The sequence below is a fragment of the Hemicordylus capensis genome, chromosome 3 (genome assembly GCF_027244095.1).
Source record: "Hemicordylus capensis ecotype Gifberg chromosome 3, rHemCap1.1.pri, whole genome shotgun sequence".
NCBI classification, from domain to species: Eukaryota; Metazoa; Chordata; class Lepidosauria; order Squamata; family Cordylidae; genus Hemicordylus; species Hemicordylus capensis.
In genome coordinates this window covers 120,820,204-120,838,086 of record NC_069659.1, presented here as the reverse complement: position 1 = coordinate 120,838,086, position 17,883 = coordinate 120,820,204, and the positions used below count along the sequence as shown (strand labels likewise).

The 17,883-nt window shown below is 40.4% G+C and overlaps 2 protein-coding genes across 11 annotated transcripts in view; one reads left to right on the top strand and one right to left on the bottom strand.

Annotated features, from left to right (window-relative positions):
* TBL1X (transducin beta like 1 X-linked) overlaps positions 1-9,678 on the top strand; it is a 214,332-nt gene extending 204,654 nt beyond the window's left edge. For 8 of the 9 annotated variants that reach the window (XM_053311763.1, XM_053311759.1, XM_053311764.1 and 5 more), the window contains 6 exons: positions 358-479; positions 1,233-1,307; positions 1,553-1,680; positions 2,245-2,410; positions 6,476-6,577; positions 7,235-9,201. In XM_053311763.1, the coding sequence (XP_053167738.1) occupies positions 358-479; positions 1,233-1,307; positions 1,553-1,680; positions 2,245-2,410; positions 6,476-6,577; positions 7,235-7,261 (620 nt within the window). In that variant the 3' untranslated portion in view covers positions 7,262-9,201. Of the gene's footprint in view, positions 1-357; positions 480-1,232; positions 1,308-1,552; positions 1,681-2,244; positions 2,411-6,475; positions 6,578-7,234 lie in introns of all 9 variants that reach the window. The other variant, XM_053311760.1, reaches the window with a different exon arrangement.
* GPR143 (G protein-coupled receptor 143) overlaps positions 5,211-17,883 on the bottom strand; it is a 46,333-nt gene continuing 33,660 nt past the window's right edge. For both annotated transcript variants that reach the window (XM_053311767.1, XM_053311766.1), the window contains 2 exons: positions 15,765-16,005; positions 5,211-10,992 (listed from right to left, as the gene is read on the bottom strand). In XM_053311767.1, the coding sequence (XP_053167742.1) occupies positions 10,916-10,992; positions 15,765-16,005 (318 nt within the window). In that variant the 3' untranslated portion in view covers positions 5,211-10,915. The remainder of the gene's footprint in view (positions 10,993-15,764; positions 16,006-17,883) is intronic.

Below are 17,883 nucleotides of genomic sequence, written 5' to 3'. Positions count from 1 at the left end.
CCACAAAATGGTGTCAGTCCTCATTAAAATACAGAAAAGAAAAACACTGATTTTGGGCCAATTTTCGGTCAATTTGGGGCCACAGCACAACCTGGGGAGAAGCAGAGCAAGGTAGGAAGCTCCCCCGCCACGTGAAATTCAGCCAATTTTTGGCTGACTGGGAACCTAACCCCTGCGATCACTTTGAACTTAATAACTTGATATTTGTGGTTTCCATATCCATGGCTGCAGCCCTGAACGGAACCCCCACAAATATCAGGTCCACCTGTACCAGTCATTTGATGGTAGTGAGGAAGCCGAGCTGAACCTTTGTTTCTTGGCCAGATGTCCTAATGGCCTTTGATCTCCCTTTTACAGCCCCCGCTTTAGATGTAGACTGGCAGAACAACACTACTTTTGCATCATGCAGCACTGATATGTGCATACATGTGTGCAGACTTGGCTGTGACCGTCCAGTCAAAACCTTTCAAGGCCATACGGTAAGTGTAAATGTCTTCTTAACACAATTAAGTTAAGAAGATCTAGTTGTTATATGCTGGACAACAACATTTTTCTCACAGTGTATTAAATGAATACTCGTTTTTCTAAGAAACGACAGACTTCAAACTAAAGGGGAAAAGCTTTTTTAAAAAATTAGATAAAGCTATTACATCTGAGAGCCACCTGATGGCACAGCAGGGAAATGACTTGATTAGCAAGCCAGAGGTTGCCAGTTCGAATCCCCGCTGGTATGTTTTCCAGACTATGGGAAACACCTATATTGGGCAGCAGCGATACAGGAAGATGCTGAAAGGCATCATCTCATACTGCATGGGAGATGCCAATGGTAAGCCCTTCCTGTATTCTAACTAAGACAACCACAGGACTTTGTGGTCGCCAGGAGTCCACACTGACTTGATGGCACACTTTACCGTTACTACATCTGAATGAAGCCTTGGTGATTTTTTCTGTTTCAATAGTCCTATGTGATAACTATTTCTGATGTGAATGATACGGTGAAAGAAGTTAGCTAACCATATAATAGAAAGCATTTCCTAAAATTCCGTTTAGATAATGGACTACAGGAGAGAAGTTCTGTCTCTTTTATCAATGAAATAATGAAATCAGTAACATAATGTACAATAGTTTTACTTGTTGCTATAATAAATTAAGTCTAGAGGGCCCTCTTCTGGGTAAAAGATGCAGTGCAGTCTATATGTAATAATAGCTAATAGAATAAATCTTTGTTTCAGAATGAGGTCAATGCAATCAAATGGGATCCTTCTGGTATGCTTCTAGCATCCTGCTCAGATGATATGACGTTAAAGGTAATTCAGTGAAGTCTTTGCACTATTGTTTTAAAAATTTCTTGTTGAAATGATGATCAAAATGATGTTAGTAAAATTTCCATTCAGTGGTAAGAGTATGATTCTGCTGTAACGTTGACATGAAAACAGGAATATCCATGTTTCTATACAGCAATGAAAATTATTCTTAATAATCTGCCCTGTAGTTTACAAAAATTACAAATTACAGATCTCTTCCCCCCACCCTCCTGACTCTCTTTATATAGATTTGGAGTATGAAGCAAGATACATGTGTACATGACCTTCAGGCTCATAACAAAGAGATTTATACTATCAAATGGAGTCCAACGGGACCAGGCACCAGCAACCCAAATTCCAATATTATGTTAGCAAGGTAAAAACAAAACAATACTACACCAAAACTTTCAAAGAACTCTGGAAATCACATGTCAGTTCCCAACTCCTAGGACTCCTGCATGCTCAGATAAATAGTAGTGGGTGTTTTTTTTTTTGTTAATTATGTGCATATTTATTTATCTCAGTCATATACCACCTTCCTTATGAATTCCTTCTCCCCCTATTTTAGCTTCACAGCAATGCTGAGATTAGGCAAAGAGACCGTGAACTCCATTGCTAAATTGGGATTTGAATTTTGATCTCTCCAGTCCAAGCTCACTGCTTTATCTGCCATAGACCAAATAATATTGAGGCAAAACACGTGTGCCAAAGTATAGGTTGGTTACAAGAGGTCTCTTCCATTACAAAGAGGGAAGCTGTGTCTCCAACCATATGTTTGAAATATGTTTGCATGGGAAACTAAAAAATAGCCCTGTCCATGTGGAATGTTCATGGGTTCTTGCATTAATTGGAAATGCTTTTAAGTTTGATTGAATTTTTCTAGCCATACGCATGACTTGTACCTTGTGCTAAATGTTTTGGTTTTCAATGTTTCCTGCAGTGCTTCATTTGACTCTACTGTTCGATTATGGGATGTTGAAAGAGGAGTCTGCACTCACACGTTAACCAAACATCAAGAACCAGTCTATAGTGTAGCTTTTAGTCCTGACGGAAAATACTTAGCCAGTGGGTCCTTTGACAAATGTGTTCATATATGGAATACTCAGGTATGGAAATTTATCTAAGAAAGTTTGGTATAAAGCTTTAATTTGACTGTGTCTGGTTTTGGGACTGCTTCTCTGTTGTTTGGCTAAAGGATGTGTCTTAGCTTATTAGGGGATGGAGAGGTGGGGTGTAGTTCCTCAGCACTCTTTTGTGGAGCAGGTGAGTGGACTTGGGCAGGGAAGTGGAGTGGCTGTGGTTTATAATTACAGTATATCCCTTACCAGAATCCCTGTCAGAGCACCTGCCTATATTGAGTATGTGTACATGAGTCTTGGGACCAGGGATAGATTGGGACTTCTGTTGGTGTACCAATCACCCCACTGCCCAGCAGAATCCCTAACCAAGCTGTCAGATTTGGTTGCAGAGTTGGCATTGGAGATACCCAGGTTGATGGAAGTGGGAGACTTCAATGTTCATTTTGGGACTGAACTGTCAGGAGCAGCTCAGAGGTTCATAGCCACCATGACAACGATGGGGCTTTCCCAAGTGGTCTCAGGTCCGACACACTTGATTTGGTATTTTGCTCTGATCAGGGAGATGTTCCGTAGGTGGGGGAGGGGGCAATGATTTCCCCATTGTCCACCGCCTGGTGAAGGTTCAGTTTACAACCACTAGTCACTTCTGCAGGGGTGAAGGACCTATTAGGATGGTACACCTGAGGAGGCTATTGGATCCAATAGGATTCAAAAAAACCTTAGAGGGCTTTAATGTTGGCTCTGCCGGTGATCTTGTTGATACCCTGGTGGAAAATTGGAATACTGAGCTCACTAGGGTGATAGACTTGATTGCTCCTAAGCGTCCTCTCCAAACCACTTCTAAATTAGCTCCATTGTATACAGAAGCGCTACAGGATCTGAAGCGGCTAGGTAGACAACTAGAGCACAAGTGGTGAAGGACCCAGCTCAAATCCAACAGATTATAGCACAGAGGACAACTGAATCCCTATGCCCTGGCAATACGTGTGGCAAAGAAGCGATTCTTTGCTGTGCGTAGTGTCCACAGGTTCATGTCCAGCAGAATTGTTGAGGGTGGTGAGGGAACTTATATAGGCCCCTTCCACTCCAGCTTTGGAACCATCAGCTGCTGTGAAACTTTTAATGCATTTTTATGGACAAAATCTCTTGTATTTGAGCCAACCTGGATTCCATTCTTAGTGCTCCTGAGGACGTTGGACCTTTGTCCAACATGGCTTATATTATCAAGCAGGGTGATTGTTGGAGAGAGCCTGCCTGCTTGAGATCATAAATGCTTCTCTGAAGGAAGGTAGGATGCCTCCTTGTTTAAAGGAGAATATTTTAGACCTCTTTTAAAGAAGCCACACTGGATCCCTTAGAGTTAGGCAATTATAAGCCTGTCTCTAATCTCCCGTGGTTGGCCAGGGTGATTGAGAGGGTGGTGGCTTCTCAACTGCAGGCAGTCTTGGATGAAACAGATTATCTAGACCCATTTCAAACTGGCTTTCGGGCAGGTTATGGAGTAGAGACTGCTGATGGATGATCTCCAAAGGGGGCTTTGTTGTAAACCGCCCAGAGACATAAGTTTTGGGAAGTATAAAAATATGTTAAATAACTAAAATGGACTGAGGGAGTGTGACTCTGTTGGTCCTTTTGGATTTCTTGGCTGCTTTCGATACCATTGACCATGGTATCCTTCTGCATCACCTGCAGGGACTGGGTGTAGGGAGCACTGCTTTGCAGTGGTTCTGCTCATACCAGAAGGTGTCACTTGGGCACTGCTGCTCTACAAAGCAAGAGCTTTTGTATGGTGTCCCTCAGGACCTCATTTTGTCTTCAGTGCTTTTTAACATCTACATGAAACTTCTGGGAGAGCTCATCAGGGGATTTGGTGTAGGATGTTATCAGTATGCTGATGACACCCAAATTTTTTTCTCCATATCAGCTTCATCAGGTAATGGTATAACTTCCCTAAATGCCAGTCTTAAGGCAGTAATGGACTGGATGAGGGATAACAAACTGACACTGATTCCAAACAAGACGGAAGTGCTCACTCTAGGAAGCTGCAGTTAGGCAAATAGGATAGATCTGCCTGTTCTGGATGGGGTTACAATCCCCCAGGTTTGCAGTTTGGGACTACTTCTGGACCAAACCCTCTCTCTGATACCTCATGTGGAGGCGGTGGCCAGGAGTGCTTTTTATCAGCTTTGACTGTTGCCAACTGCGCCCTTTCCTGGAAGTGAGTGGCCTTAAGACAGTGGTGCACATGCTGGTAACCTCCAGGCTTGACTACTTCAATGCACTCTACCTGGGGCTGCCTTTGTATGTAGTCCAGAAGCTGCATTTGGTTCAGAATGCTGCCGCCACATTGGTTTTTGGGATGTCCCAGAGAAACCATATTACTCCAATATTACTCCAATTCTAAAAGCTCTACACTGGCTACCAATACCAATATTTCCAGGCAAAATACAAAGTGCTGGTTATTACCTATAAAGCCCTTAACCGTTTGGGCCCACAGCATTTAAGAGAACGCCTTCTTCATTATGAACCCTGCCGCCTATTAAGATATTCAGGGGAGGTTCGTCTGAGGGTGCCACTAGCTCGTCTGGAGGTGACTTAAAGGCGTGCCTTCTTTTTAGTTGCCCCAGGTCTGTGGATTAGAGATTAGAGCTGCTCCATCCCTGTTGGCTTTTATGAAACAACTAAAGATACATCTCTTGAGTGGAGCCTTTTAGTTATTTGGTGTGTTTATGGGTATTTTAATCTGTTTTTTATATGTTTTAACTGTTAAATTCTTGGTTTGTTTTATTCCTGTTTTGTTCTATAAACTGCCTAGAAACATCGGTAGTGGGTGGTATACACATTTATTAAATAAATAAATGAAATAAACAGAGTTGTCATAAAGTAAGTGCTAAAGACTAATATATATATTTATATAAACAATATATTTATATAAAGCACTAAAGACAAACAATATATTTCATGGGCCCACTTTTTCAAATGCAAGAAGTGTTCAGTTCAATTTGGGAGCAGGGAGAGGGGGAATGGATGTTATTACAAAATGAAGACAGAAAGTCCAGCAATGAGAGGAATAAGTGTGTCACATTAGTGGACAAGGCATAAATGAAATTCACTTGAGTGAAAGATCACATCAGAGCGGGTGTCATCCACTCTCAGCTGGGAGCTAAAACAAGATGAATAGTGTACATAAACACCTTAGAAAAACAATTACTTTCTGCAGTGTGCTAACTGTTTCCAGGATTTATCGAATTCTTTGTGCCAGATAGATTTCCCAATAATACAAGATTCTAATTCATAGTGTTGAAAGCTTCTGAAAACTTTACTAGTAATGGGAAGGAATTTCACCCGTTGTTAATCAGATAAATATGTCAAACACTATTTCTCTCTACATAATCAGGCTGGAAGTCAAGCTGGCGCAAAGAAACAAGTTTTATCCAAAAAAATCTGCCATTGCTCTGTCACCAAATACCTTTGAATATATAGTCCTATTCAGACATTATGATGTATGAGCATACAGACATTTGTACGTAGGTACATGTCTACAATCAACAAAACATGTGATTAACACACTTGTGTATACTGTACAGTCATAGAACAAGTATTGAATATAACGTGTTTAGTAGGACTTATGAAGAACATATGAAACTGCCTTATACTGAGTTAGACCCATACAAATGGGACTGTCATGTGCACTGCTACTGAGCTCTGGCTTCCCCCTACATCTGCCAAAAAAAACACCCCAGGAAGTTAGGAAATAAGCTATAGCTGTAACTCTGCACAAGAATGGTTAAGGGGATGTGGCAGTTGGTGGCTGCCAAAAGGGGCATTGAGAATCTTGACAGAACCTGATGTAGCCTTTCTTCCTGAGAGGAGCAAGATTCTAGCCTATACATTGTGGACCACAGACGCAAATCACCTAGCCACTTTTTCAAGGGTGATCTGTGACCCTAGGCTGAAACTGTGATTATTATTTCTGTTTCTTCAAAATGCCCATATTGAAACAAAATAGAGCAATAAACATTTCACGTATATATTATGATGGTGATTTAATTTTTGTTTGTTTGTTTGTTTGTTTGTTTGTTTGTTTTAAAGAGTGGAACTCTAGTACATAGTTACAGAGGCACTGGAGGAATATTTGAAGTCTGTTGGAATGCTAGAGGAGACAAAGTGGGAGCCAGTGCATCGGATGGATCAGTAAGCCTTTTTAAACATGCTTTTGATTGTCACTGTTAAATTCATCCAGCACATGATAATGTCCCTGTTGTGAGATGATTCTCCCTTGCAAGTCAGAGATCTGGGTGTGAGTGGGCAACATCTCTAGAGGAATTAAGTGTCCCTCAGTGCATCTGAATTCAGCTGAATATTTTCAATAATTTAGTTCGATGTTTGTCACCCCTGTTGAATTCAGTGTTGTGAATCATTTAACCGATCTTTGTGTATCTGGGAACTTCTAGCATATCCATGAAACAAAGGCCAGATCCCATAGTGAGTGAGGAGCCTCTTCATGTGGCAGAAAAAATACATGTAGCATATCTTCACACAGCTCTGAACAACCTTCTCCCTTCCTTCTTGTTGTTGTTGCTTTGGCTTTTGTTTTGAGGCACTGTTTTGGTTTGGCCTACAAGTATCAGGGCCTGTGTGTGGAGTACAGAGATCACACATTCCCTCGTGCTTGCTCCTCTGTGATGCAAAGAGGAACTAAGTCCTTCACCAACTAACTATATTCTTTGCTGTTTGCCCTGATCATTATCAGTTAGAATTACAACCCAGAGCCTGAGAGAACAATCTTGACAGCTCTCAACAAAGTTTTTATTGTCAGCTTAAATCTGTTGTCTTCTCTGTGCTTTCTAGGTTTGTGTTCTAGACCTGCGAAAGTAAATGTTTTAGAAGAAATTGCAAATGGACCAGCATTGAATGTGTGGGTAGAAGCAATCTTCAGAACTATTCTTAACATCTCTAGGAACTGCAAGAACTGGGGGACAGAAACAGAAAAGGAAAAAAGAAGAAGCTAGGGTGTAAAACAAAAGCCTCTCTCCCAGGTGACAGAAGCCTGCAATGTTTTGTCCATAACTTTTACCAAGGAGTTAAAACACAATCACTTAGTGCGAGGGGATGGGGGTGGTTTACACCTGGAACCTACAGCCTGTGGAAGCAGGAGGCCAGCACGAGCTCAAAACCCTGCACTGTTTGGTTTGGGTCTCTGAGAACTCGCTTTGAGGGCTGCAGAAGAAAAGACAAAAAGCTGTGCCAAAAAATAATAATAAAATAAAAATAATAATAACCTATAAAGCAAAATGCTTTGATAAACCAAAATGGGAAAAAGAATCCTCCTCCATGTGGTGTTGTATTTTTTTCCTTCCAATCTGGACACTACAGTTGCTCTCCCAAAGGACGTTTGAAGACCAGTTTGTACTGATAACACACACAACTTTGTAATCACAACACTTTCTATTTTCTAGACTACTTTTATTTGTTCAGTGGGTTGTTTTTTCTATCAGCTGGAATATTATAGCCTTGAGGATCACAGGCTTATGTTTGAACTGAATTCTTCCTCTCTTTCTTTCTGCCCTTTTTTCTCTTTGGTTTGTGTCTGTGTCCCCCCCCCCCTTTATGCCCACAGTAAATGCAGCCAGGTGGGTCAAATGAAAAGTTGTAAGAGACTGCTTGTTGTTTCCTCTTTCTCGCCCCCATCTTTCCTCTCTCTTCCTACCCAATCCCAGATTCTTATTCTTATGCCTTTTTTTAAAAGTACTTCCATGCTTCAGAACTTAGTCTCAAGGGCACCTTCAGCAAATTGTGTAATAAGTGCTTTATGTAAGAATGCAGTGCCGGGAAAGCTTTTTACAGGAGAAAGGATGACTTTTTGAAAAAGAAAGAACCAAGTGTATTTTTGGAAGAAGAAGAAAGTATTTTTTATGTTAAACATTTTAGAAGCATAAAATGTCCACCAGATGTAGACTGGGTTGTATTAGTCATTCAGAAGAACAATTCTGATAGAATCTGATACAATTTAAAGATGCAGTTTCCATTTTATCTCCTCCTCATAAAAGGCAATTTGCTAAAACACATTTCAGGGTGCTGATTCTTTTTGAATAGTTTTCTGCAGGAAAAAACACTGTTTGCATGGTTTAATTTCATTGCCAGGACTTAGTGATGGAAAGTATCACTGCTGTACTTGAGAAGTTTAGAGTTTTAAAAATAGATATTCTTTTCTGATTTATGTATCCAAATAGTTACAGGTTTTTTATGTCAACATTTGTCTTGCAAAAATATTTCCAGAAATATTGTTTAATGGTCTGACTATACCATTTTATTCAAAAATGAGGTGTTTGTTTTTTAAAAAACAAATGTCTATTTTAAATAATAGGACTGCAAGCAACATATTCAGTTTTATGGGGTATGGAATATTTTATTTTAGAATGGCCATCTCTGTTTCCAAATAGAACTACATTAGTGCCTCTATAGTCCTGCTTTGCAGTGTTCTCACTTTTTCAGTGAACTGGACTGCTGCTCCACTGCCCAAGAAATGGTAGAGGAAATAAGATGGGAATTCTAAATACAGGTTTAAGCCAACAAAACAGCTGCTGGGATTTTGAAATTGCTAATTGTTGTCCCCCTTTTCTTTGTAAGCAATTCTGGTGTAATACAGCAATTTCTATTGGATTTTACCTTTACCTGAGACACTCAGCACTCTGAATAGATCAGCAAGTGCCCTCTGAGAGGAAGGTGCTACATCTTTAGCATGGTAAACACTGGGTCCCTGTGTGGGGCTTCATAAGCCCCAGTACTTCTAGGGTATAACAAAAAAAAAAAAGCCCCTAATACATATTAGAAATTGCATTTTTTTTCTTTAAAAAAATAAACTAGCTAATTTTTGAGCCAAGTGAAGTGCACTTTGTCAAATGTAAGGGTCGTCTTTGGTTTTTTTGGCAGGAGGGTTACTGTTGTCCTTTTTTTTTTTTTTTTTTTGCCTTTTAAAAATGTGGTTCTTTGTCCATTGCAGAATTGTTCCTTCAGCCACTCACTGATATTCTGAATTCTGGCTTCCCAAGTTTTATTGTCTGTGTCAGACTTGAAGCCAGACTTGGGTCTCATTCAGCATTTCCCAGGTTCTGTTGAAACGACATCTTCCCCCACCTCCTGTTTTGTCCACACACCCCATCCCCTCTCGTGCACACATTCTTTTTCTCTCTCAGCAAATCACCTTGTGTGTTGTAGTTCATTTGTTTCAAGGAGAGAATCAGCAGATCATATTCAGTGTCTTGAATAAATTGCTATATTTTGATATTAGAAAACTCTGTGTGAGTTGTTTCTTATTCTTTCTATGTTAACATTCCTTTTGGGTGCTGAAATTACGTAGTATCATTTTATGTTCTTTTGTTTTGCATATTCTCCAAGGCTACATGCACTCTGTAAGAAAACATATGTAATTCTGCTAATCAGAAGGCAAAGAGCTATGTAGTACACTAAAGCCACTACACACACACTCACTTTCTGCAGGAATTGTCTATTTTTGTGGCTTACAGGGCTATAAAATCTTTTTTTTTTTTAAAGAGAGAGATTGCCTATATGTCAAATTTTGCCTCTTCCAAATTCATTGTTTTCTAGACTACATTCATGGAGTGATGACATATTCACAGTCCAGACAATAGCTTATAATTTCCAAACAGGAATCACTGGTTCCGATTCCATCATTCTGAGAAGATTGGTTGCAAGGCTGATTCAAATATGAATCATATCCTTAACAATGCACTGCTGAAGTTGTAAACATTTCTCCATTGAAGAGAAGTGTTTGTGATCATATAAGTTGAAATGAAAGCTGTTGCTATGTGTTTGCTCAGCAATGGCTATTTCGCCCATGCAAGTCATCATTTGAGTTTGCATTCTTAAAGTTTGTATATACTAATGTGCTTTAATTACTTAATTTTTTAAAAAAATCATTATTTAAGAAAAATTAATATCAAGAAACATGAATAAAACTTACTTTTGACCTGTCCCTTTTGGCTCGCACTATCATGGTCTTATCCTCTAGCTAACATTGTTCTTCAGAGCCTTAAAGAATCACAAGCCTTTCAAATGACAGTGGCAGACCCATTAAAGGGATATCATATCTTATATTGTGTCACAAGGAAGTAGAAAAATAACAGTAAAATTTTCAAATCCAGAAGTGTATAAGGAATCATAATATTTGTTCTGTATGTGTGTGGGTGTATATTAAATATAATCAGGAATAGCAAATGGAAGACAAGATACACACTTAATTCATCGGCAAAGCTGACACTTGTTTGATGAGAACACTGTTGTTTCTGAATTTGAACAACTATATCTAAGTCTATCCATAATGTGCTTTTGCAAACTAAAGGCTAGGGAGTTGTCCAAAAACAACAAGCAGTGTATTCAGGCTTGTGAGTGGAATGGTGCAGGAACCACTGGTGGGAAGTCTGGACTTCAAAGAGAGAAGAGTAGCAAGTAGTAAGCTACTCCATGAAATAAAGTTTGGGTCTCCAGCTCCTCAGTGTAACTTTCAAGTCATTAAACATCAGCAGCATTACCATCTAGTTCACGGTTTCCATGTGACATGTGGATTTCAATTGTGCTAGCATCAGAACCTAGCAAGACAAAGAAGAGAGATCTCTCATTACATTCAGTGACAGAATGGGTGGGACAACTAAACTATGTCACTGATGTAAAAAAATTAGGACACAATATAATGCAATGTTTGTATTTCAGTAGGGTAAGAATTTTGCTACACAAGTTTAAGCCATATGACTTGTGATTTGGTGTGTTTGAGTTCAGTGAATATTACAATATACTGTAGTAAAACTTATTCTAGTAACTACATTCTGAGATGGTTGGATTGCCCTGTACAAGAACATGTTAAGTTATCCAGGGTGCTTTGGTCAGTAGAAAAGTTAGGAAGTTTGGGTAAGGAAACTTGAGCAAAGATATGTCAAAACAAAAAACGACTGGCATTTCCACAGAAATTTATTTAGCTAAGTTCTTGAGCCTGAAGGGCTCTATCTTTATACATAATTTTAAAAGCCACAGCAGTTGTAGGATACATGTTGCAGCTAGCTGGTATTTGGTATTTTCTTTGTCTCACTTATTCCTTTGTCACAGCTGATACTGATAGTTCACATCTAATAATGTTCTCCTGCTCAGTAACCTCAGTTTTGAATATTGGCCCTATTAAATGTCTTTTAAAACTATATTATGTGATACAGAATGACAGTGAGACATATGCAAGCAGTATTTTGGGAGGGTATTCTCTCTTTTTGGGGAGGTCTTCTTTATTAGAAGCCTGTCAACTGAATGGTTGTTAAAGTGCTTTAGAAGAAGCAGCCATGCAAGAATTGCCAATGTAAAGCCCTGCCATAACTATTCATTTTAGAAATGATGGGTACATGATTTGGCTAAGACAAGGGGTTGAGACAGACAGTAGATTTTATTAAAAGCCTACCCTCACCCAATAATTTGAACTAAGAAGGAGACAGCCCAGGTACCTGCTTCCTTTTAAGATGGTTAACAGTATTGTTTGCCTCTGACAGTTCCAGACAGGCTATTATCAAAGCGAAAGTAAATAGTTTATTACCAGGTAAAGAATGAATGGAGGCAGCAGATGCATTCAGCTGATGCACCCAGACTCCAAGAAGCTTAGCTTGTACCACCTTCCTGTCATTTCTAGCATCACATAAATGTTTCCAACTCTACAGTAATTTTCAGAAATTATATCTGTTCTTAACAGAGCACTTGTTTCCTTACTGTTGGTTAGGTTTGTCCTAACTTTCTCCCAGTGTCAGGAACTCTTCAGGCTTGATTTGGGAGCATTAGGTCTGAGGTCCCATGGACTGTGTGTGCCAGGCCTCAAAGTCCTCTTCAGACACAGATGGGCATTTGTGAGTGAAATTTAACATGAAGCCTCTGGATTGGCCAGACATATGAGCAGCTTCTATCCCTACCTGCACAAATACCGCCTGCCTGCTGTGTGCCAGGCTCCAGCTTCTTGCCTCTGGCAACTGAGCTCAGGCACTTTGCTTCTTAACTCCATTTGGATGTGAGTCACACACAGCTCTCAAACTTGGCCTCAAACTTGTCATGACTGTGGCAAACCCATATCCAGAATCAGATCTCCCAACAAAGTGGCCAGTGGGGAGAGTATGTAACATGACAGGCAGCTTAGGAGAGGGAGCTAGATCTTTCCCTGCTTGTGCTTTGCCTTTCATCCTATCATTTGTGTTGAGTCATTTTCCTTCCAGTCGGGCTCTGTGGGCAGAAGTAACTGTTTTCTGCCTAACTGGAAGAAAAGTCGCTTTAAAGTGGTTTCCGCTGGAAAAAAAACATATGTAAATGGCTTCTTCCCTTCCAGCTTCTCTTCTGGCCCATCTACACCACAGTTTCTGTCACCACCCACTCTAATGCTTTATGGTCAAAGGGGAAGACCTAGGTTGGGTCCTGCCATCGTTGGCATCCAGTTGCACACTGACACTACTTATGCTTGGGAAATAAACAGTTGTTTTAATGTGCTCTTAATAGAGGATTTCCAAACCATTACCTTACAGGTTCCTTCAAGCCACCTTAAAATAGCCTGAGCAAACCCAGGTTAGCAGTTACTACTGTAAAAACAAGGTTAGGAAAATAATTGGGAGGCATAACACCTTCCCACTCTCTTCTTTTGCCGTTTGGAAATAAATAAAACTTGTGTTCTTGCCAAGGATGGAAACTGAGGCAATTGGCTGAGATTACAAAGAGCCACCTTTTGGCTAGTTTCACAGTAGGACCCATTTTGTCTGTTTGCTTATTTGAATGTTAAAACTTGCATTGCACAGTTGGTTGTGGGATAGCTCCTGTGCCTCACAGTTCCTGCTGGAAGATTCTTTTGAAATATTGATCCAAAGGCCAGACCTTTGCCTCAGTAAACAAACATGTGTCTGATTTGTGCTGACAGTTAGTTGCATGCCCCAAATAGTAAGGGGAAAAGAATATCACTGTCCTTTTAATAACTAGGTTTTCCTTTGGTAAGCACAGAAAAATGACCCAAATGCATCGGAAGTGTTTGAATGTACACAATAGTTTGTCTTTAAATGTTAAATACTGTCATAACCAATTTCCTACAGCAGCACCAAAAGGCTGCTTAACAGATGGCAAGTTCAAAGGATATAAATACTATGTACGAGCCATATGTACAAATGCCATTTGAACAAATGCTGTCCCTAGCTCAGTGATTAGGGAAGGGCGCCCTAGCATGGTGGTAGTGTGGCAAAGAGCCTGCAGGCTCTCGGTGCATACACATTATGATCACATGTGGGGGACCCACCAAAGGATCATCCAAACTGGTTAACTGGCTTTTGATGCATTTATACATGAATACCGGTATATAAACCTGACTAGAGCAGACCATTGTTTGTGTTCATTGGTAATAGCTCTCCACAGTAGCAGGCAAGAAAATGGGAGATGCCAAGAATGAAACCTAGCCCTTTTTCATGTGCTGTACTACTGAACTACGATTCTTATCTGGAGTACATCACAAATAGGGTAGAAATAGTACTTCCCATTATATATGACATAACATGCAGTGCAAAATGTGCAATTTCCCATTTTTCTTAGGCTATAAACATCAAATGAATCTCATCAAACAACAAGCAGCTGAGAAGTGCCACACCTTCTGTTGGATGTTAAGTGAATATTTGAATCAGTCCCTGGGGGTAAAATAGGGACTACAAGGCTTGCATTCAGTAGAAAGCAGTCTTGATCCCAGCCAGAGCCCCATCAAAGCATTTGTGCTTCTGATTTCCATGTAAATGGTCTGACCGCAAAGCAGCTAAAGGAACTGATTCTTCAGATGGTACAGAATGTGTATACAGACATTGATGCCAAAAAATTTGGCTGTAAAGCTTGTGTATTAAAAGATTCTCCAGTCAAAGTGCCACTAATACTTGGCGTTAATGTCTGAATACAGGGTTTTAAAATACAGGTCAAAATCTAGTTTTATACACTAACTTAAATGGTGAGAGAGGTGCAGAAGATAAAGTGGAAGATACATATGTGATCTTTTTTTTAATTAATCAAGTTCATAACATACTAATTAAAAGGACAGTTCCTGCAGGGCTGTTTATGTATTCTCCTTAGGAGGGAGGATAGATATCCTTCAGGATATACCTCTCATCGAGTGAGAAGGCAGGGCTCTAGTCTCTGCAGAGTCAACTTCCTTAGGAAGTCAAGAAAGAAACTTTGTTGTTTGACTCTTCTCCATACTTGGTTCAGGGGATTCCAGTGTCTATGCAACAAGATAAGGGAACTATTTCGGCCCCTAAAGGTCTGGTATCTATGGGTTCTCTCTCCTCAAGACAGCACACTCTTCTGGTAAACCCAGCTGCTGGCAAGGGACAGTGAGTTCTAGTCACAGATCTTTCTGGTAAAGTCTATATAAAACCACCAATTTCAATGGAATGTAAGAATTACATATTGTTATCACACCAAAGGACTACTCTGTCTCCAATCATGATGGAAGAGATAGGAACTTTGGGATGCCTACAAGTGGGATGTGATGGTATGGTCCATCAGCTGTTGTTTGCACCCAGCAGCTGGACACCTGAACATTCTGCTTCTGGAAGTTGTCTTGCTGCTTTGGCTAATAGCAGTTGATGCATCTATCAGTTTCTCCACTCCCTTATAAACGCCATCTAAGCCAAGGACTATCACCACATCTTGTGTCAATGATGCACTGCTTGTTCATGTGCATGGTACATGTTTCTCTATGGAAAACATTTCAGATTATAAGAACTTGTAGCATGTAACATGCAGAAAGCATGTTATAAAACATGGTCCTGTAGGGTAAAGATGGTTCAAGCCAGTTCTTTCTTATGCAACTAAACTCATGCTGATACAGTTAAATTATTTCTAAATATTATACGGCAAATTACTGCCAGATAATCAGGAAAAGCCACTATCAATCAAATATTCCATATCAATATGTTTAATAAAAAAAGTTAGGTTCTACTAGACAGACAAGTTACAGGAGAAATTAATACAAATGAAACTACTGATGGTAACAAATTCTATGCTTCACAGAAATCTAATGCATAAGAATTCTGCTATTTGTCAAAGTTCTCATACGCTCTAATCTCTGTTCCCACAGTAGTCATTATTTGAATTTTGTTTCTTTTTTCAGCAAGAACATTTACCAAAAATAAAGATCAAAACAATATTTAGCCATTGGTAAGTGGTAAGGAAATGAGGAAGAATTATCTTTCCTTTGTGGCCTCAATCACACATTAATGTGCATTTAGTAATCTTGCTATACTTGCTTATTGTATACGTGCAAATTACCAGCCCTGGTAGACAGGAGAGTTCCTAGTTAGCCTGTCATCGGTGGCAAGGTTACCTTCAGACAGCATGCTTAAAGTCTCTTCCGTCTGATGGTTAGGTACTACTGTTGTTTTCTTTGAGTCATGGAAATTCACTGAGTTTCCACCTGGCAAGGCATAGGCATTTTCAGTAGCAGTTGATGTGGACACAGATTCCCATGGTATTTCACTCTTTCGCCACTGCAGGTTCAGTTTCCACCCAGTCCATCCATAAAAAGCCAACGTGAAAAGGAAGCCTTGCATTGGGTTCATTACTCCCTGGAAACCAGAAGAGAGGAGATAATAAGGTTATTCACACATGCAGCCTAACCCAGGCTAGGACAGCCCAGCCTGGGTTAGGCTGTGCATGTGAAGTGCCGGGAGCAAGGTCGCTTCCGGAGCTGCACCTATGCCAAGCCCCCACTTAAACCTGGCACTTAACCGAGGTTACGTGAACCTGTGGTTTGCTGAACCTCGGCTGACAATCATCTGGGCGATCACTGGGTTAAACGGCTTTGCCGCCCACCCACCCCCAGCCTGCCACCATTTCCAGCAGCGAGCCGGGAGTATGAGTGGCTGCACCAAGGCTGCTTTAACCAAAAGAAGCATGCCCTGGGGCATCCTGGAGGGGGTGTCCTCCTGCTTCCAGTGTCTCCCTTTGCCGCATTGTCACTCGTGTGGGCACATGGCGTGGTGGAGGGGAAGACAGCGGCTGCTCATCTGCTGGGGAAGGCAGGCAAACTCCCTCCTCAGAGAGGTTGTGTGCACAACTTCATTATTTGTAGGGTGTTGAAAGTCAACATGATAATATAGCACTGAATTTATTTTGACAGTGAAAACCCACATTTTCTTATAGAAAGAAACCGTTCCCATTTATACTCACATGAAAATTATAAACTGGAACTATTCAATAATCAAGGACAGAATCAGGAAAAAATGATGTAAGTCTGCCAGACAAGGATGTTGCATTCTTATAATAGTGCTAAAGAGCCCCATGCAGATATTCCACTCTGAATAGTTGAAACTGAATAATCTGCACAACGCCTCTGGGCAGAGGCAAAACATTCCCAACTTGTCCCTCGAAGTGGGACCTGAATACTTAACAGGCTTCCTACAGTTCTAAGGGCCCCTTAAATACGCAAGAGGTCCAGCAAGTCTAAGAAGTAGCCCACAGATGTAAGAAGCACACGAGTACTAATCTCTTGGCCAAGAAAAACTGCCAAAGAATCTAAGATGAACATCAGCACAGTTTAATTGGCCTTAGAAATAGGAGGAAGAGCCAGTGTCGTGGAAGGCATAAAAGCTCAGGTGAAAACGACGGCACCACCAAAACATATTGGAAGGGATGCAGGAAGTCTGTATTCATTTCAGGATGGCAAGTTTTATCTCTCATTTATTTATTTATTTACTTATTTAATTTCCATACCGCCCTTCCAAAAATGGCTGATTGGTTTACATAGAGAAATAATAAATAAATAAGATGGATCCCTGTCCCCAAAGGGCTCACAATCTAAAAACGAAAAATAAAATAGACACCAGCAACAGTCACTGGAGGTACTGTGCCGGGGATGGATAGGACCAGTTACTCTCCCCCTGCTAAATAAAGAGAATCAGCACATTAAAAGGTGCCTCTTTGCCAAGTTAGCAGGAGATATGCCAAGTTAGCAGGGCATGTTCGATTTATGAAAGAAAAATGACAAGATATTTGGAGTATATTATTTTTGGAGTAAATCCTGTTAGTTTTGATGGAGCTAACTGTCAAGCAAGCATGCTGAGGACTTCAACCTTAGTTTAAGGTTCTAGTTGTTTATGATTCTGCAATGGATCTAACAATGGGGGACAGGTGGCTGAGTACTATTAGTTGGAGGGCTGCTTTGCCTCCTTCCTCTGCCAACTGCGGATAAAGCAAGAAAGGTTCTCCTAGAGACTTCTACAAAGAGAGGAACCTTTGATCCAAGTGGAAAGATCAGCAGAGGACAGCAGATTCAAGTCTCTGTGCATGTGTGACATGACAAAGTCGGACAGACAGACGTAAGCATAACAAAGGTGCAGTTATCCTAATAATAATGCATTAAGTACAAACAAGAGTGTAAGTTCTTATCACTGATGATTACGCTCAAACAAGAGCGTAAGTTCTTATCATTGATGTTTGAAGAA